The sequence below is a fragment of the Haliotis cracherodii genome, unplaced genomic scaffold, assembly GCF_022045235.1.
Source record: "Haliotis cracherodii isolate W230 unplaced genomic scaffold, xgHalCrac1.p SCAF_23, whole genome shotgun sequence".
In the NCBI taxonomy this organism is placed as follows: Eukaryota; Metazoa; Mollusca; class Gastropoda; order Lepetellida; family Haliotidae; genus Haliotis; species Haliotis cracherodii.
In genome coordinates, this window is record NW_027266279.1 from 1,178,666 (window position 1) to 1,199,537 (window position 20,872).

At 42.9% G+C, this 20,872-nt stretch overlaps 2 protein-coding genes across 2 annotated transcripts; both read right to left on the reverse strand.

Moving 5' to 3' along the window:
- Positions 1-911: 911 nt before the first annotated feature.
- LOC139471829 (flavin-containing monooxygenase 5-like) lies at positions 912-6,954 on the reverse strand. The gene is made up of 6 exons (XM_071254330.1): positions 6,837-6,954; positions 5,008-5,466; positions 4,147-4,202; positions 3,175-3,565; positions 2,331-2,572; positions 912-1,244 (listed from the first exon to the last, which is right to left on the reverse strand). The coding sequence occupies exons 1-6, from the start codon at positions 6,952-6,954 to the stop codon at positions 912-914; spliced, it is 1,599 nt and encodes a 532-aa protein (XP_071110431.1).
- Positions 6,955-12,041: 5,087 nt separating this feature from the next.
- Positions 12,042-18,671, reverse strand: LOC139471583 (dimethylaniline monooxygenase [N-oxide-forming] 2-like). The gene is made up of 6 exons (XM_071253961.1): positions 18,554-18,671; positions 16,522-16,977; positions 15,481-15,536; positions 14,627-15,017; positions 13,513-13,754; positions 12,042-12,296 (listed from the first exon to the last, which is right to left on the reverse strand). Exons 1-6 carry the CDS (start codon positions 18,669-18,671, stop codon positions 12,042-12,044), a joined length of 1,518 nt encoding a protein of 505 aa, XP_071110062.1.
- Between the last annotated feature and the right edge of the window lie 2,201 nt (positions 18,672-20,872).

The window sequence follows — 20,872 nt, forward strand, 5'->3', positions numbered from 1 at the left end:
AATAAACAAACAAACAATATCAGACAACAGCAGGGTTCCCACAAATCCATGCACGGAGTTGGGCACATTTGACTTCCGTGTGTTTTTCATTTCATTCCACGACTTACAATTGAAACATGTCAGTATTACACCTCATTTCAGCCATATGTATTTTCGGGTGAAGGAGAAACATAGTTAATTCAAACCCGGGAGATATTGACGACTGGTTGTTGTATGGCCTTTCGTTTGTTTTATATTGCCAAGTTTCACTTTCCAGATTTGAAGTGGAACATGGCCACCAGATACATAAATGTTGTCACAATGGTTATCATAGAAACACACCCACCAGGAATTGCCAAGAAACATATCCATAAGGATTATCGTAGAAACACATCAATCAGGATTATCACAGAAGCATATCCGCAAGGATATTCAATCATACAAGCAACTCCAAAAGGATTATCATGGAAACACATTCATTAGGATTGTCATAGAAACATATCCATCACGATTAGCAACATATACTTCGAACTCGTGGAGACCTGGCAGAAATTTCGACTTTTCCGTTGCTTGATACATCAGGGGAATTTTATGCTTAATTTGGATATTTCGGTCTCCCAAATTAGTTCGAGACAATAGGGAATTCGACACATCCAAATTTGTTGTCAGTAGGTTCGCCTGTACATCAGGATTTTCATAGAAACATATCCATCAGGATTAGCATAGAAAAATATCCATCAGGAAATATGCAAGATATATGTCACAAGAAAAAGGGACAAATATTCACAAAATATTTCCTACAGCTAGTACATAGATCAACGCCAGTACAATTAACATCTTTCGAACAGTTCCTTCTTTGATGTGGATAACAAGGTATTTACAGACACAGTTTTGAGCATACAGATATGAACCTGGATTTCACATCTTGACTTTCATTGTAGAAGTTTCCACTGGTAGGATCCAAACATCACAGCACCCGCCAAAGCGGCGCCAGTCAACGCTAAATTAACCGAACTCGACTTCTGAGAAACGGCTGGCTTCAATGTCATGACAGGTTTGGGAATGTAGCCATGTTCCAGTGCATTGTAGATGGCCTTCTCAGCTCCACACCACGAATGAGGCCCCCACAGACGGTAGTAATAGGGGAAGGCAGGCCCATAGTAGTACTGGTAGGCGAGTCGGGGTCCGGCCTTGATCAGGTCCCACCAAGAGGGGGCCACACCCAGTTCTGCTGCCATCTCGTCTCGGATTATGAGATTCGGGACCTGTTGACGATAAACATCTGATACCGTTATATTATGCAAAATAACAGCGATATATTTTCTTATTACATGTAAAGACAAATCTGGAGTTTAAATGATCCATGGTTAAAGGAAAAGATTAATTCCAACTCCGTTTGGACAGATCTGAAAACTGATGTGTAGTGTCATTTAGAACATTGACGATCGCATCTCTTTGAGGTTCACACGGCCAAGGAGGGACTAATAAGCACGTCCATTAAGGGGCGAACTGATGTGCTGCGTCTGACAATAAACACATACAGTAAACTACGGTTATAACGAACTCAAAGGGACCACTTATGTTTGTTCGTAATATGTGAGGTGAGGTGAACTTGGGTTTAACGTCGCGTCCAAGATTATTGCACTATTGTACTAGTCCGGACTGATGCCGATTTATAGTGCTAGCTCACTGAGATACCATGCCGCAGTTCAACATGAATACCCCACTCAGACACAGTATACTGACTCCGAGCCGACCAGTCCTTGTTTTAGCCCCTTAATGCCGAGCGCCAGACAGGGTTACAACAAGTACCATCTTTTAACGTCTTTTGGTATGACGCGGTCGGGGATCGAACCCCGGACCTTCCGCTCTCCGGGCGGACGCTCTTCCAATAGACCACGGAGGCGGTCGAAGTTCGTAATAAGCACATATACATCATATATACCGAAATTGGTCGGTTCGCTATACGCGTGTTCGTTGTAAACGAAGTTTACTGTACTTTTGCACTGTATGCAAATTGTGTTGGTGACAGGTACTTCTTGGAGCGAACATGATTCCCGTTTTTCTCGAACACCTGGTGACATCATTGATTTTTAGTGATCAATTCATATATATTTTACCGTTATTTTACCATTTACGACAATTGGAATTGCTATTCTCTGGCGTGTCATGTGAAGTACACCAGCCCCAATCCCAAACAGGTGCATTCGCGCTTGATTTGTGCTCAATTTCCTAGATGACAATTCCTTTCCAACCCACGACCAAACGGTCTTCCAAATATTCAATTTTGAGTTTTATTCGACAAGACAAATAGTGTCCATGGGGGTCATTACCCAAGCATACCGGGTTACCTTGTATTTGTAGCGTCCAAACTTTCTGACGACGAACTTGTTCCACTTGTCCACGTCCGCCATCATTGTTTCTCGTGCCGGAAGTTGACATCTTCCGGAAAAGACCCTGGCCGCCCATCTCGCCTGCATCTCCGTCACCGCGATAACTGTGGACCCGGACTCAAAACAGCCGATCAGGGCCAGGGTGTTGTGCGTCAAGGTGAGGGGGAAGGTCATCTTGTACCGGTACTGCTTGTCTGTCCCTTTATAAAGTATAAAACATAATGAACGATACAAGCGGAGCTCGACCTTCTTCTGAAATGCTGAAATTCGCTGTGCAGAGTTGCGTCTCTTAGGCATGTGGGATTTTCCCTAATTTTGTATCTAGATTTGTCAGAACCATACCAGCGTTCGTTGGTTTCACCAAACTGGGGGCACCGGTGACCCAGTCGCCGCGATTCGCTGTCCAGAGTTGCGTCCCTTGGGCACGCCGGAAACCTATGATTGTGGGTTCGAATCCCGGTTCGCCCCGATTATGTTTCTAGGTTTGTAAGCACCATACACGCGCTCGTGGGTTTCACCGTGGTAAACGTCTGAGACCTGCATCACTTCCGGCTTCCCTCCCACTTTAAGCTGACACGCCGTGATATAACTGGAATACTGTTAAAAGCGGCGTTAAACCCAACTCACCCACTCACAAACTGCTTAACGTCTGCACCACTTCGGGCTTTCCTCCCACATTAAGTTTGCAAAAGCCTTTATATACCTTAAACCAAACTCACCCACACAAACAAAAGACGCATAAATACGTCTTTGCACACACATAAATTCAATATCAACATGTGTTTTGTTCTTTAGCACTTACCTCCCTTTGCTTTGTCTGAAAGAAACTTCAACCCAGGCAAATATCCTGTTGCAAACAAGATGGCGTCAAGATCCCTCAGAACTGTGCCGTCTTTAAACTGCGCTTCATGGTCACCAACACGGATCAAATTGCCAACGATCTTCACGCGACCACAGACAATTTGAATGTGTAAGAAATCGTTAATTATCAACGCAGAGGACTTAAGAGAATTAGTGAGGTTGATTCCTGTTGCGACGTGATTCAATCGGGAATTAGCTGTGGCGCGAACAATGTTGGCAAAATTATTTTTATTTTGTAACAATGCTCTCCGTTGTGTCGCATAACTCCATGGGATGCCACCTTCCACCAATCGGGGCACTATGAAGGATCCTCTCCCCACAGTCATATAAACCTGGAACATATACAGTCACGTGTCATAACTAGAAGAGCATCGTGCATCTGACACAATTTGAATCAGAATTAGATCTACACATTCTTATGGCATTAAGCACGTATACGAGTGTTGATTGATAAGTTCTATGTCGTACATGGAGGGAATTGCGTCAGAGTGACATATTTTGTTGTGGATATCACAATATGTCATGGCGGCATATCCACAACAACGTGAATCAATTTAGCAAACTGTTTCACTGTGACAAGTCAGTCATCCTTTGGAAATGGACAAACTTTAGGAATTTGCAATCAACCCATGAACACAGACAAGTCAGTTGAATTAAGTGTCTGTTACTGTCATTTCTTCACGAAATATACTTAATTAATACTAATTAATAAAATAATAAGAAAAAAATCTTTTACACTCTCCCACGCACGCACGCACGCACGCATCACTGAATATTTATTGGTCCGTGACTGAAGCATTTCATCCCACAAAAAACTGCAACTCTCAAAATTGAAAATTGTTTGATATGCTGTGAATGTACATCACACATCCCCTTCAAGTCTATATTATAATAACCACACACTGTCGCTCACCTGTTTTGCTACGTGAGATACCGTCACTGCCAGATCTCCGGCTGAATTACCAGTACCTGTGACGTGGACAATGAGCAATTATATTCCCATGTTAGAGTGAGTGAGTCAGTGAGTTGGGTTTTACGCCGCTTTTAACAGTATTACAGTTATATCACGGCGTGTCAGCTCAATGTGGGAGCAAAGTGATGCAGGTCTCAGACGTTTACCACTTCGGTGAAATCCGCGAGCACGGGTATGGTGCTGACAAACCTAGAAACATAATCGGGGCAAACCGGGATTCGAACCCACAATCATAGGTTTCTGGCGTGCCCAAGGGACGCAACTCATCCAAACTGAAAACAAACATCAGAGAAAACATTCACCCCCAATTCAACCATTCAACCACATTGCCAAGGTTGAAGACAGCAAGTACAACACACCAAACAACACAATGCTTGGATTCCCCGAAAGAAACACCGACCCTTTAACTATGGGCCTTATACTCTTCACGCAACTGATATTCAAATATTAAATACACAGAATTCAAACTTTCCAGTTCCTACAGCGGAAATTGTATCATCACTTTATCATTACAAAATGTGCAACATTTATAGACTCGTTTGAGATATGCTTTTATTGCCATTTATTGTTTAATTTATTCACTTTGTCCTATTGATATTGTTGTAAACTCAACTTGTATTGTTAAATTGTATAAACAAACTGGAAATGTCTATACAAAACGCAACAAAAATATAAAAATGACAGCCAGGGTGATAACAAAAAACGAGGGTTGGTGTTCCTTTTAAAATGTGGAGAGAATTTAGGTCTCTCTCTCTCTCTCACTCTGCTATGAAGTGCATAAGCAAACTCAATGCTACTTACCAATTACGAGAACCCGTTTGTCAGCATATTTCGATCCATCCTTAAAGGTCTTCGAGTGTTCAGTTGATCCCCTAAAGGTTTCAAGTCCATTGATGAGGGGAAACTTTGCATCTGAACAATACCCCGAACAGACAAAAACAAAATCATAGATGTGGATGTGAACGGCCTCGGAACCATCTGTTGTCTCAACTTCCCATTTCCCCGTGACGTCATAGTCTTCAGACTCCCGGATGTCCCGGGTTACAGTTTTAAAATGGATGTACTTCCGGAGGTCAAATTTGTCGCAGTAACTGTTGAGGTACTCGTGCACATAGGGGCGTGTCGGGTAGGGCGGGACATCATCCTCGTACGGGAAGTCGCTGTAGCAGAACATGTCTTTAGGTGTGTTGGCTGTTAAGTTGTCGAAAGCCATAGCTCCCTGTCCATCTTGGAAGGCCCCAGAGTGGGACCAAAATCCACCTACAAAAGCAATTATAACTAATGATAAGAACAGAACAGTACCGTTCCATGTCGAGTAGGAGGTGAGGTGAAATGGGGTTTATGATTATTTGTGTGTATGCGAGTGCGAGTGCGTGTGCGTGTGCGTGTGCGTGCGTGCGTGCGTGTGCATGCCTCTGAGCAGACACCCTATCCACTAGTCCACGGAGGCAGTCTCTTGAAGGGGAACATGTAAACATACTTCGTACGGGAACCGAGCCTGATCACCCGATCCATTTTGGTGTGGGCTAGGCTGCATAAATAAATTAAATGTTTCTTCTCCCAATAATTCCAACAAACATAACTGGACAGACAGTGACCACGGCTCTTAAATACAATGTCAGTGGTCAAGCGTGGCCTGCAGTTTCTGATTCATGTAAATACTCGCGGTGAGCCGCCGAATCCAGAGAAACGCGACCCTTTTTTATCCTTACTTGGGACCTATCTACCCGCCCCCACCCCCTGAGACACACACACTGACATACACACACACAAACTCAAGGAGAGACACACACAATTTGGTGAGTTTTATAGTAGACCAATGATGTGAGATGGTTCGTTTTCAACACTTCGCAGTTATATATCAGCAGAATAAATAATATTTGTTGCACTGGTGTTCACTGTTCACTGTACCATATCTGAACGAAGCAGAAGAGATGTGAAGAATCGTAAGATGTGAGAGGGATCCGGACCCCCCCCCCCCCCCCCTTTTAAAAACCAAATGTAGTATGTTGCAGGCAGTAAATTATATGAGAGAGGATTCTGATATTTTGGACCCCTCCCTTTTAAAAATGCTGTGCCCGCCCTTGCTGATGTTTAGTTATAGATAAAGGGAGAGCTTTATCAATCTTCAACATACCAACTGTTTCAATTGACGTCCCATCCAATATTTATATATGATCGATTGACGTTCTTATAAAAGTTATACATAATGAGTGAGTTAGTATGGTTTTACGCCACATTTAGCATTATTCCGGCAACATCCAGACACCAGAAATGGGCTTCACACATTGTACCCACAAGGGGAATTGAACCCGGGTCTTCGACGTGACGAGCGAACGCTTTAACCACTTGGATACCCCTCCGCCCATATATTTATGAGCCTAATGAGCCTAAAAAGCCAGTCAGTTTCTCTAATTATTACTATCATTTGCTCATGAAATCTTTAAACTTTAACATGTTTATGAATTGTTTTGAAAATGAACACTGTGTCGATTTGTAAGCCTAATTCCATCTCTTAATGAATGACTTCACTGTTGTTGAATAATTATATGTATGTGAGAAAAAGACATGTCATAAACAATTCTGATTGTTTACACCAAGTAAGACAAGTTGATGAACTATTTTCTTACCGATATCATCGAACTGTTCCAGACACACCGGCTCCAATCCTTCTTCTAAACAGGACTTGATGGCCGCTAAACCCGAGATCCCGGCTCCAATAATCGCTGCTCGCTTCTTTGGCTCCATTTTCGCCTTGGCTCCAATCGGTTTTTACAAACTACAAATAATATTGTTGCAATTACAACATATAATTCAGAAACGTGTCAGAATATTGTCGTACAAACGTTGATGTTTTACATCACACACAATGTAAATCTATTATAGTGAACACACGACTTCTCAAACAGCAGGTGTGTTCATGCTGGAGTCTCGTCAGAGTGATACTATATTCCCGGCAACGCATCAAATATTTATATAAATCCGAAAACCATGCGAATGTGTCAAAAAGTACTGTCATTACTATGTTAATGTAATATCGATTTACCGGACCGAAAACAGCAACATGCGAGATTTCGTTTGTCTAAAATGGAGATCGTTAGAAATAAAAACTCAAGGTACTGCTGTTTCAATGATAATATCGATAAAGATCTGATAGCTGGCTGTGTCAGCAGGGGGTGAGATACTGTTGAATTATCCAGAAAAATAAAGGGTTAGTGACGAATGAGTGAACGAGTGAGTTGGGGTTTAAAGCCGGTTTGCCTGTCCGGCACGCCCAAGAACGAGATCTGCTGTACCCATTGGAGAAACCCCATTGGGTTTGGTCTCCAGTAACCTGTGCTGGTCGAAGGAAACGATCAAACGATTCAGTTCGTCTGGCCCGATGCCGATTTATAGTGCTAGCACACTGAGATACAATACCGCAGTTTAACATGAATACCCCACTCAGACACAGTATACTGACTCCGCGCACACGGCCAAATAACAAAGCGTCATTATCAACGAACAGGGGTGAGCGCGCGGGGGTTCGCAAACATTCCATGTCTTTCCGCGTCAAATCACTTCATAGAATTGATGACTGGATACTAACACAATTTACCAATTGTATTGCACACATTGTTAAGGAATTGAGATAGGCCTTTTTCGATCTCTAACAATATCAGCGGTCATCAGTTTCTTAAATTGGGACTGGTTTGGAAACTTCAGATGTTGCTTATTTTAGAGTTCATATCGCTGTTGGTGAAAAGCTTCACATCGAAATAAATAGTGAAATTCATCTCCCACAGACACTGGCAGTGTCACTTGACATATGTACCTGTTTATTTAGCCAGCTGTTTTGAAGTACTTCACTAACTGTTGTAACAGCATTAGTTTGGCTGTTAAAACTGTGAACATTTAAACATTCCATATAAAAACAGACTTTGCATACAGTCACTCTCGATCACGACAGATATTTTGTTGAATACGAATATCATGATTTTATTTGCGAACGATGCATGACCAATAGGCGTGAGTATTTTACACAATATATCACAAATAACTTAAATTCTGAAAACAGAATCCGAATAATATCATCAACACAACAAAACGTATCATGTCATAAGGATTTTTTAGTCAGAGTTAAAAGCTGAGAGAAGAAATTTAATAATGTAATATTATTACAATATATCATAAATTTAATAAAGGTTCGTATCGCTATATTATATATTATATGCACGAAGCTCTGATACAACTATATGGATGCTCATGTATTGCGGATAATTACTGAATAGATATGTCTGTCTCGGGGAACAATAGAACCAGACCCTGCTGTTTTCTGCGATCCCGCAGAATCGCGGAGTATTTTGCGGAAATGACCACTCAGTGCAGAAATGTCTATATCTCGCAGAAAACCACATTTTGTGCAGAACTCGTGTAGAATTTCACATTTATCTTCCGCAGAATTCGTCATCAAATACACTGCAGAGTTTTAACATGTGAGAAAATGCTGGTTTTAAACGTGAAACCGGATATTTATATCGTTTTGTAGTGAAGTTGACTTTTGTATTATTATCGCAAGTGCGTATCGGTGTACTTACACTCGTGATCTCCAGATTCACATCAACTAGATATTCTAGCCGTGGATGTGTTCATCATTGAAACACCTACCACAAGTCAAACAGGTACAAAACTACGAAATTTACAAAACCGACGCTTTAAAGTTTGTAAAATTGTGTGCAGAATTATCAAAATGTGGTTGCAGAATTTACACAAATTGATCGCAGAATTTATATTTTTTGTCTGCGGAATAACGCGGGGACGAGGTCCCTGCAGCCTAGTTGCCGGGGAGGAACATATAAACTTAAAAAAAGGAGTGTGATTTGAGCTTACGTTCATTGTGTCCGGAGTGTTTTACATGAGGTGAGGTGAGGTGAGGTGAGGTGAGGTGAAATGAAATGAAGATTATGGCACTTGTATAGCAACGTGCATGCACGTGTGTGTGTGTGGCTGCTTTAACTTGTCCAGACTAATCCTGATTTTACGGTGCTAGCCCACTGAGATACCATGCTACAGTTTAACATGAATACCCCACTCCGAGCTGACCATTCCTTGTTTTAGCCCCTTAATGCAGAACGCTAGCAAAGGTACCAAGAAGTACCATCTTTTCACGTGTTTTTGTATGACGTAGGGTCGGACCCCGGACCTTCCGCTCTCCGGGCGAACGCTCTGCCACAAGACCACGAGGGCGGTCGTGTTTTGCATGAACTGAAATAAGCAATTCATGTATAAAGTACTGACGATCCTGTCAATGATCAACAGTAATCCTCATCATAAGTCATGACTCAGTAATCTATTGTTCCTGCACGTGTGGCAGTGTCTTTCTTACATATGTTATTGTTCCTGCTCGTGGTAGTTGTTCCTTTGTTATTTAACGCCGCACTCAGCAATATTCTAGGTATATGACGGCGGTCTGTAAATAATCGAGTCTGGACCAGACAATCCAGTGATTGATATCATGAGCATCGATCCACGCAATTGGGATAGATGACATGCTTCAACCAAGTCAGGAGCCTGACCACCTGATGCCGTTAGACGCCCATTACGACAAGCATGGTGCTGACCAATTGCAACACTGGTCTTCACGGGAACAGTATTGTTCCTACACGTGTGTCAGGTGATACTCGGTTTCCCTGCGATGACGACCCTATAACTGAAATCTTCAAAGTGGCCAAAACAGGGTTGATTCCACTCACACGTCTGTCAAATGCTTTGAATTTGTAAGTAATCAGATACCTCATGTTATTGACATAGTAAATAGTCATTTTACGACAGAGCAAAAATACTTTTAACATTTGCGATGCCCTTCCCCCCTTTGTAACAACAAACTATTGTCGCCCTCTCCAATTCCGAATCCATCATAAGCGCAAAACCAGATTTAGATATACGTTCAAGTTTGACTTCTCCAATAGTTCTCTCCTTGTTGATACTTGAGACAACAGCACAACATTTCAGACCGCACCGATCAAAAGCTGTTACCTGTACGACTACTTTTACACACGAAACGAGACGAGACCTGCTCTGGGACTGAATCAATTTGCATGGGTGGAACTGTCAACATGTTTGCGGGGATTGTGAATGTATGTCGTTGAACTCTAGGAGTATGATGCTCTCGCAATGCTTATGAAGAACGAGCGTGAACGCGGCCATCAGTATTATGGATGCAGAAACAGTGATACTAACCTGGAACAATTTGTACAGTTGCAGTCCTCACCCGAAAGCAGCGCTGACGCCTGTGACAGAACCGCGCACGGTGCTTTGAACATCGCGCACGTGCTCTACAGGAAACTGCAAACTGTTCGTTTGAACGTGTTCTACTGTACCTATAAATAAATACTGGGACCGCTCTTTCTGACATGCGTGACGCCGTGTTTCCGTGAGTGAGTGTCTGCAACCAATATTGCTCTCATTGTGCGATTCTTTTGTAAACATAGGAAGTAGGTTGGCCTGTGATAAGGGTGTCTTTTCAAATTACATCTTATACCTTTGCATCCGTGAAAAGACGGAAGGATAACGCTTTGTTTATTAGGTTCGTTTGTGACATACAAACAGACGCTCATAGTGCATTTAAAACGCAGTATAAACCGTTGTCAAACTAGCAGCCTCAACTATCAACTTAGTGACATTAACACGTGCACGCACTCCTCGTGCACTTGACGCTGAAACAAACGACACGTGCTCAATCTGGAGAAGTATGGTAACCTTGGCAACGTCTTTTCAGGGTGGGGAGCAAAGTTCATAAGAGTTGTCCCCACTTGTGCCCGATCTCGTTGCCTCAAACAGAAGGTGCATGAAATCAAACAAAATAAAAAAGAAGAAGACCACACAAACCGTAAAGACACAACTCTTTGTGGAACACTGCAGGTGAACAACGTCAAAGCTCAACACTCAAACAGGACCCGTGAAGATTGCGGGGTAGAATAGGTCTTCAGCAACCCATACTTGCCGTAAAAGGCGACTATGCTTGTCGTAAAAGGCGACTAACGGGATCGGGTGGTCAGGCTCGCTGACTTGGTTGATACATGTCATCGATCCCAATTGCCTGGATCGGTGTTCATGATGTCAATCACTGGATTGTCTGGTCCAGACTCGATTATTTTACAGACCGCCGTCATATAGCTGGAATATTGCTGATTGCGGCGTAAAACAACAAACAAACAAACAAAAAAGGTGTAGATAATTAAGTAAGATTAGTGGTTTAAATAAGATTTAGTTATATAATGGTCCACGAAAAGTAGCACATTTAAAGAGACACTCTGCTGTCCCAACTGCAACATTTATGGATAAAAACGTCCTTGCGAAATGTATGTTTCAAATGAAGGCATCCCTACCTGCAGAAAATATGAAGAGGCGTCTTACACTCCGCGATGCTCCAGTTGCATCAGTGAGTGAATTGCTTTTAGCAATATTCCAACAATATCAAGGCAGGGGACAAGATAAACGGGTTTCACACATTGTTGCCATGTGGAGAATCGAACCCGGGTCTTGGGCGTGACGAGCGAACGCTTTGACCACTAGGCTACCCGACCTTCCTCACGTAAACGAAATAATCTGCATCTTGTATAACGAAATGTTATTGATGGCGAATCTTATTACGGAGTCAAGTTTATTACGTGGAAACTTTGAACACGAATACTCGGCAAATATTTATTGATTCATTAAATATACTGCAGTTAAACAGTTTGCGGTTGTTGAAGCCTGGCAGCTCGCTTGCCACGTGGAAGACCTGGGTTCGACTCCCCGCCATTCATCAGAGAAAAACAAAAAGATTTTTATGTGAACATCCATAAAAATGTAAGCTAAAGTCTGTTTCTGTCTGTTTGACTTTGCACCTTCACGGTTTGTCGAGTGTTAAGTCCGTTATCTAAAGCGCTGAAGATCGCTGATTTTGCGCCCGGCCATGTGTTTGGACCCCAGATACGGTGGAAATAAGAGAAGGCAGGACCAAAGAAGTACTGGTAGGCCAGCCAGGGCCCGGCCCTTATCAGATCCCCCCAGGAAGGGGTGACGCCCAGTTCCTGGGCCAACTCGTCACGGTAGGGAATATGGGGAAGCTACAACACAAAATACATTGATCTTGTAATATTTGTTGTTTTAACAGTTTGTTTGTTTGTTGTTTAACGCCGCACTCAGCAATATTCCAGCTATATGACGGCGGGCTGTAAGTAATCGTGTCTGGACCAGACAATCAATGATTGACATAATGAGCATCGATCTACGCAACTGGGATACGATGACATCAACAAAGTCAGCGAGCCTGACCACCCGATCACGCGAGTCGCCTCTTACGACAAGCATAGGTCAAGCATGGGTTGCTGAAGACCGTCATGGCATATACTGTTCACCGTTTGATAGGGATAATCAGTTATATCAGATAATTTAAACATGCGCATGAAATATTATGAGAATCAGTTTGCGTATCATGGACAGATAATAAAATATCCCTATCTAAAGTGGAGTAGTATATTTTACGACGCAGTAGCAATATTTTAGAAACACTCAGTATTGATGGTTTTCGGCATAATGTGGAAAGATATAATTCAAGTCGTAGTCGTTTACCACTTTCATCGGCCCCTGCCACGCGTAAGGGACACAACTCTGCACATCAAATTATGTCACATTAAACCACCCCTGCACCCTCCAATCACACGACTGGCTCAACCCTGTGCCAAACGATAGGAGGTTTGTTAACAGACAGGACATCAAGCATCTTCCCGAGGCAAGAGAGTAAACTGACTTTAAAAGTCCAGTTTCCACCCTTGCCGAACTAGGCTGGAATTACTGGGCTCGATCGTAGCGCCACTAGTGGCTATTACCAGTTATGTCCCTTCTGAGCCTCTCCTATGGATCAATCAGATTCCACCTCTCGTATCACTTGCGTTTGCTTCACACAAAATGGTGCCGCCGAGTCAGGACGATCTGATCGATTATCAAGATCTATATTGTGATAACACGGGTCTTACATCGCGAAATGCATCAAATCACGTGAGCACCTTGATTAAAAACATGATAAGATTGGGAAAATATCTGCTGACAACGAGTTGGCGGTGCACATGCTTTGCAAATCCTGCAATCGACCGAAATCTGCACGACAGTTTACGAACCGGAAATTCGAAATCGGTGCGCGATTTTGATTGGACTATGCATAGACTCGTTAGTCCAGCCAAACTGTAACTCCATAATTCTTGCCTAGTTCGGCAAGGGTGGAAACTGGACTTTCATAGTCAGTTAACTCTCTTGCCTCGGGGAGATGGACATCAAAGTACATACCCTGTATTTAAAACGGCCAAATTTCTCCAGAACGTAGTCATCCCACTTTTTGATATCTTTCAGCATGACCTTGAGGCGGGGCAGCTTGTGTTTCCCGTTGAACACTCGGACAGCCAGTCGGCACTGCAGCTCTGTTACCGGGGGGATGGGTCCCTCTGGGTCCACGCACCCAATCACCGCAAGGCTCTGTTTGGGCAACGAAACGGGGAACATCATCTTATAAAATGGAAGGTTTCCTTTGTCTGAAATGAAAAAGAATAATACAATCCACGTCAGTTTGATTAAATGCATGTAGAACTATCGAAGGTGTTTAAAACATACTTTTAATTAGACTTCCACTCACAGTATTGTTATGATTGGTTGCAGTTGGGAGTGTGGAGATTGATTATGACTTGACAAGCATGGGTTGCTGGAGACTAATTTTAACCCAGATCTTCACGGGGATTGGGAATGTGTGACGTTGCCTAGCAACACGACGAAGGAGACGACGACAGAAGTGTAGATGAACACTATGGGAAAGGTATATGCTTGGTGGAATGAAAGTAATAACAGCGATAGTAGTTGTAGTATTAGTAGAAAATGTCGAAGTCGCAGAATATTAGTTGTCGTTGCGTTTGTTGGTGAGTTAATATCAAAGGTCGTATCAGCTATAGTTTAGCAGCGGTAGCAGTCGCAGTAGTATTTGCAGTAGCAGTAGTAGTCGTAGTAGTAGTAGTAGTAGTAGTAGAAGAAGTCGCCGTATAAGGAGTAGCAGCATCATCTGTAGATGTAGTCGTAGTAGTAGTCGTAGAAATAGTTGTAGCAGAACGGGTATAAGCATCAGGAGTACAAGCAGCAGGAGAAGTAGTAGAGAGTGATCATGAGTGAGTGAGTTGGGTTTAACGTCGCTTTTAACAGTATCCCAGTTATATCGCGGCGCGTCAGCTTAATGTGGGAGGAAAGCCCGAAGTGGTGCAGGTCTCAGACGTTTACCACTTCGGTGAAACCCACGAGCACGGGTATGGTGCTGACAAGCCTAGAAACAAAATCAAAGCGAAACCACAATAAACGGTTCCTGAGTAGAAGCAGCAGTAGTAGTAGCAGCAGTAGCAGTGGTTGTAGAAAGTATTCTTACCCCCATCAATGTTCTCATCCAGAAACTCTAAGTTCCAGTCGTATCCGGTCGCAAACAAAATGGCATCCACGCTCTTTACCAGAGCTCTGTCATCAAATTCAGCCTCTTGTTCACCAAGGCGTATTAACTGTCCAACAATGACGATTTTACCACATAAGATGTGCAGCTGGATATCATCATTGATCATGGTTCTGCCCTGAGATGGCGGTCGGGGTGGGGCCAGCCCAGATGTGTTGTGGTTGATGCGGGAGTTGGCGATGCTACACATAAGACCGTCCAGTTTTGCCAGACTCTTGTAGTTGGACCTTCGGTACAGCAGCTGGTCTAGAGGCCTGCCTCCTGTTGCCACACGGGGCAATACCCATGTCCCTTGTCCAACGCTCAGGTACACCTGTAGATAGTATTATTACTCAATGTAACTGTATCAGATATATAACTCCCGTAACCATAAAATGGCAGCGCCTTTGACGTAATTGCGGTCTTCAAGTACGATCAAAGATACTACTTGATAGAAATATCGATACTTTAAAATACAGGCAGTACCCACGGTGAACGGAGTCAGTATTCAGAAAGACAGTGAGTGACTGATTTGGGTTTAACACCGCTTTTTACAGTATTCCAGTTATATCTCGGCGTGTCAGCTTAATGTGGGAGGCAAACCCAAAGTGATGCAGGTCTCAGACGTTTTCCACTTCGGTGAAACCCACGAGCACGGTGCTGACAAACCTAGGAACATAATCGGAGCGAACCGGGATTCGAACCCACAATCATAGGTTTCCATATTTACACACAATTGTTTGTGGGGGGTGGGGGTAGGGATGGGTGATGGTGGCGGGTGTGGGTGGTCTACTCACTTTTTTTGCGTACTTTGATATTTCTACTGCAATTTCTCCTGCTGAGTTAGAGTTACCTGATAGGAAGTAAGAAATATCACATTAATACATAAAGAAGAGAATGTATGGATCCCCTTGATCCATCTGCCCAACCCTCAACGTGTAATATTTAATGTTATTTTGATGTTTTTTAGTTAGTGCATAACAGCAGCTAAACTGGACTAATACAGTGTCAGTGAGTATAGTTTTACGCCGCTTTTAGCAATATTCCAGCAATATCACGGCGGGGGACACCAAAAATTGGCTTCACATATTGTACCCATGTCGGGAATCGAACCCGGGTCTTCGGGATGAAGCGCGAACGCTTTAACCACTGGGCTACCCGTCTCTCCCTCTTTGATAATGATAGCAATTATCCCAGTCGTTTCTCCAGATTCCCGATGGTTAATTCTGACTCAATCGCCGAATGACAAGGGCGACGCCATGTTTGTTTGTAAACAGTGAAAGTAGTCCCTACTTGACCTTTGATATTTGCATCTCCATCCGCGTATGACCCCAACGGATATCCGTTGGCATTATCCTGCCGATAAACCTGCCCATTATATGATAAAGGGATATTATCTGAAACCAGTGTTAGTTTAATTGGTGCAAGTTTGTTTTCGAATGTTTTGATATGGACTCTAATCTTTGTGGTGAGTTCAAGCGAACTCAAAACAAGGCATGTGTGATGTGGTTGTATTGTGTAATGCAACCTCACTTTCGAGATTCACACCGTATTGCGACAAACTTCATTACAGTACTAAAACTGGCGTCACCAGTTTGATTGGAGCGGTGGGTTACGCCGAAGACACGGGTTCGCGCCCCCACGTGGGTACAATGTGTGAAGCACATTTCTGGTGTCCCCCGCCGAGATAGTGATGGAACATTGCTAAATGCGGCGTAAAAAATACTCACTCATTTGTTTGATAGTGTTAGGTTAATATTTTCAAAAATATCCAAATAACGTTTTGTCATTAGAATATGATGATAATCTCTATGATCACGGAAAGAAACATTACCTACCAACAACCAGCACAGTTTTCTCTCTGTACTTCTGACCGTTCCAAAATGTCTTGGAATGATCTATGGGTCCAAGAAAGGTAGCTAGTCCATCAATATCTGGTATTCGGCCATTCTTGAAGAAGCCAGAACAGATTAACAGGTAGTCATAGGTAGAAGTGTCCACCCCTTCACTATCTTCCGCCTCCACTACCCATTTTCCGCTTAACTCATAATCACCAGACCTTCGGATTTTCTTAACTTTCGTTCCAAGTCTTATATGCTTTCTGAGGTTGTTTTCATCACAGTAACGTTGGAGGTATTTGAATATTGTGGCGTTTGTTAGACAAGGAGGTGTGTCCTGGGAGAATGGAAAGTCACTGAAGGCGAACATGTCCTTGGAGAAGATGGAGACGAGGTTCTCATAGGCCCTTGCACCCTGGCCTTCTCTGTACTTTTCTGTGGGGCTCCATAAACCTCCTTTGAAAAAATGATCGATCGCCATTATTGAATTTGTAAGTCCTCAACAGTAACACAAGAACATGACGTCGAGTCTTTAAACTTTAAAAGAAGGTGCATTATATATTGCCGGGAAAAGAAACTACACACCCATGTTTGATTGTGGCTAAAAAAGAAATTCTTTTTTGATGGTGATGTATTTGATGCGGGTATCAGAGATATGTTTTGAACCTTAAGTTTGCAGCGTTTCGGCGACTGTTTCAAGCCTAGTAACTTTTTGATAACATTTCTAATGTCTTGGTCAAATTCGATTTTCAAGTTTATACTTTCTTTTGTCCGGCAGTTTATAATCTGAGAAATTAGTATTGTTCTCTGTCTGTAACATTTTTTTAAGACAGTTAGACACTTTACGTGTGACTTTAAAGTGATATTCACACCATATTTTAAATAGTTAGCACATAATGCTTTCAAACGAATATCCAAATTCGTAGCTTGTCACGAGGGAAAGAAAAGTATCCAAAGTTTTTGGAAGCGACAATTTGTCGAAACAAGTTTGTTTGTTTAAAGCCGCACTCAGCAATATTCCACCTATATGACGACGGTTTTTGACATCATGAGCATCGATCCACGCAATTTGGATACGATGACATGAATCAACACCCGATCCCGTTAGCCGCGTCTCACGACAAAAATAGTCACCTTTTACTGCAAGCATAGGTTGCTGTAGACCTATTCTACCTCGGATCCTCAAGGGTCAAAAGAAGCAGGGAGACACATGATTCACTGTTAATCTAGTCAGCACTGCCATGCGTGGATACAGTTTTGTTACATATATATATATTTATGTTCAATTGTATTGATAATGACATTTCACAACTTCTGAGGTTCAATCGGGCATGCTCTTTCTACCAAGAGCATCACAAGACTCTTGCTCAAAAGATGTTTGATCAGTGGTACATAATTCAAAATTCGGTAAAGCTTAACTACAGATGCGTGTTCTTTAACTTCTTTTGAGCGGTATACTGAAAGGTCTCACGCTTTAAATTTGTTTGTCAAGTAATATTTTTTGAGTGTCTTGCAGGTTGCGTTACTCCTTATCTGAATTTATCGAGTTTACGGACTCCGTATGGGGCGGTGGGGTAGCTAAGTGGTTCCCTGGGGGGCGGTGGGGTAGCTAAGTGGTTCCCTGACCCGTGAAGATCCGGGGTAGAATAGATCTTCAGCAACCCATGCTTGTCGTAAGAGGCGACTAACAGGATCGGGTTGTCGGGCTCGCTGACTTGGTTGATGCATATCATCGATCCCAATTGCGTGGATCGATGCTCATGATATTAATCACTGGGTTGTCTGGTCCATACTCGATTATTTACAGACCGCCGTCATATAGCTGGAATATTGCTGATGCGGCGTTAAACAACAAACCAACCAACCAAATATAACGTTCCCTCGTCACGCCGAAGCCCCGGGTTCGATTCCCCATATGGCTACAATGTGAAGCCAATTTCCGGTGTGTCCCGCCGTGCTATTACTGGAATATTGCTAAATGCCGGGTGTAACCATACCCACTCACTGCAGACACCGTAACGTGTATTCTCACCGATGTTGTCAAACTGTTCATAGCAAAAGGGTTGGAGGTCTCCCTCCAGGCAAGACTTCACCGCAACGAGACCTGATACACCTGCACCAATGATGGCAACCTTCGTCCCCGGGCCCATCTCGGATCAGGCGTCTAAAACCAATGTTGAATGAAGGAGGATCGAGTCCGAGGGATCATTTTATACAAAATCCAACACTGTAAGGTTGTTATCAGATGTAAATTAGAAAGAGATGTCACGAAGTCGATAAAAGGTCGATAATAAATCCTGTCTAAGTCAAATAAAACCTTTAACTAATGCTCTGCTGTTTCTTAACAGTGGGAACAATGTGGAACAATTAGTATCAGTGAGGGGTGACACTTTGGTGCTTGTCAATTAACAAATGAGTAGAATTCTTGCAACGAAAGGTTTATACAGCAATTGTAGGACTCTGTCCAGAAACAACAAAAACAAAGTATCTCCCTCGAGAGCTTGGCTCCTGAGAGTTTCTTAGGAGTGGGGAGGGGTCGGGGGTAATTTTTCGAAAAAAAAAATTGCCCCCGAAAATTCTTTGAAAAATTATTTATGCTTCAGATTGTTGGAAAAAAAGGAAAATTGTTTGCAGCAAAAATTACATTGTTGCAAGGTGATTTTCTTCCAAGAGAAATAAGGCTCATTGTGGGTGATCCTGGCTCAGTCAGGTTGGTTTGGCTATCATCAGCTCAGGGCCCTTGCCCCCTCTCCACACAGACAAGACAGCGGATGGGACTTCTCGAAGGAAGCGCTGCCTAGTCGAACCCACCCATTGTTATTATTTGCAGATTAAAATTAAATAAAATGCATGTTGGAAATTTTAAGTTATTTCCGAGGATATCCCACTGTTTTTGCAGTTTATTTTAACATATAATAACTGTAAAATCTGCAGTAAATAAATAAATCTATGTGTCCATAATAACTGCAAGTAAGTAAACAAACACCCGGCTTCCACGCAATGTTGCATCTATCACCACCACACCTGATTGCATCTATTATCGTCAACAACAGGTGCCTGCAGAGTATTCAGCTCACTCGGGGACTGGATGTTGCCAGTGCTTTATGCATATTAACAATGAACGGTTGATAAGCCAGAAGATTAAACACTTGTATTGGTTGTCACAAATGTGACAATGTCAGATACTGATAACGATGCAGAATCTGTCACTTGGACTGGCCAAAACATATACATAATAATACCAAGAAGCGACGTTTTGCGTAGATTGGCTATCTTTATGCAAATTGTGACCGGAGGGTGCAGGACATGCTTACCGTTTTCGCGAACACCTGGTGTCAATGATTTTCAATGACCCTTCATATATTTCACCGCTATTTAGCCTTTTACGGCGAACGGAATCTGTTTTGGTGGACAATCGAGACTGGTTATTCTCTGTCATTGACGTTTTATATAAAAACAACCCCCACACGTCGTTGATGGTACAATTAAGAATTTACACCGAAATATTATTTACAGTTATTAAGAAGACGCATCCATCAATGTATCGGAAATCAATGTGTGGTGATATAGATTATTTCGGCGGGTTCGTCAGGGAAGTCAGGAGTCATCTGGAGCGTGCGTCAACCAAATGTACATGCTCCAACCACCGCTCATCTGACGACATGAACACATTGAGTTAGATTGGGCTTAGGGGCGGTCGGGTAGCCTAGTGGTTGAAGCGTTCGTCCGTCGCGCCGAGGACCCGGGTTCGATTCCCGACATGGGTTCAATGTATGAAGACCATTACTGGTGTCCCCCGCCGTGATATTGCTGGAATATTGCAAAAAGCGGCGTAAAGCCATACTCACTCACTCACTCACTCACTCACACTAGTTGGGGCTTACGCCGCTTTGAACAATATTTTTCAGCACAAAGTGACACAGGTCGTAGAAATTACCACTTTAATAAAACATTGGAGCATGGATGCATGGATTAACAGGGGTTATGAAACGCGCGAATAAAACATAATTCAATAATCAATAACCAATGCACGAACAAGGGATGTAACTCTGTATAGTGAACACCTGCGCCTCCGACGAGTGGATGCCCCTGTGTGTAGTTGTGAAATATCGGGTATACATGACAACTTTCGCGCTCCCTGTCTTTAGTAATTTAACAATTGAACGTCTGGGCGTACCACACAGGGACACGGGTGGCCCGGTCGTCCAAGGGGCCACAACCCGCTGTGCAGAGTGGTGTCCCTTTGGCACGCAAGAAACCTATGATCATGAGTTCGAATCCCGGTGTGCTCCGATTATGTTTCTAGTTCTTCCAGCACCATATCCTGCTCGTGGGTTTCCCCGAAGTGGTT

What these genes read in the sequence shown, in the direction of transcription:
- LOC139471583 (XM_071253961.1), bottom strand. Translation starts at nt 18,671, where the DNA reads ATGGGCCCGGGGACGAAGGTTGCCATCATTGGTGCAGGTGTATCAGGT. An exon ending in TGAACAGTTTGACAACATCG is followed by an intron (nt 16,978 to 18,553) that starts GTGAGAATACAC and finishes ATTTTTTCAAAG; the next exon opens with GAGGTTTATGGAGCCCCACA. An exon ending in GAAAACTGTGCTGGTTGTTG is followed by an intron (nt 15,537 to 16,521) that starts GTAGGTAATGTT and finishes ACTTCCTATCAG; the next exon opens with GTAACTCTAACTCAGCAGGA.
- LOC139471829 (XM_071254330.1), bottom strand. Translation starts at nt 6,954, where the DNA reads ATGGAGCCAAAGAAGCGAGCAGCGATTATTGGAGCCGGGATCTCGGGT. An exon ending in TTCAGACAAAGCAAAGGGAG is followed by an intron (nt 2,573 to 3,174) that starts GTAAGTGCTAAA and finishes TACTTTATAAAG; the next exon opens with GGACAGACAAGCAGTACCGG. An exon ending in TTGGACGCTACAAATACAAG is followed by an intron (nt 1,245 to 2,330) that starts GTAACCCGGTAT and finishes TATCGTCAACAG; the next exon opens with GTCCCGAATCTCATAATCCG.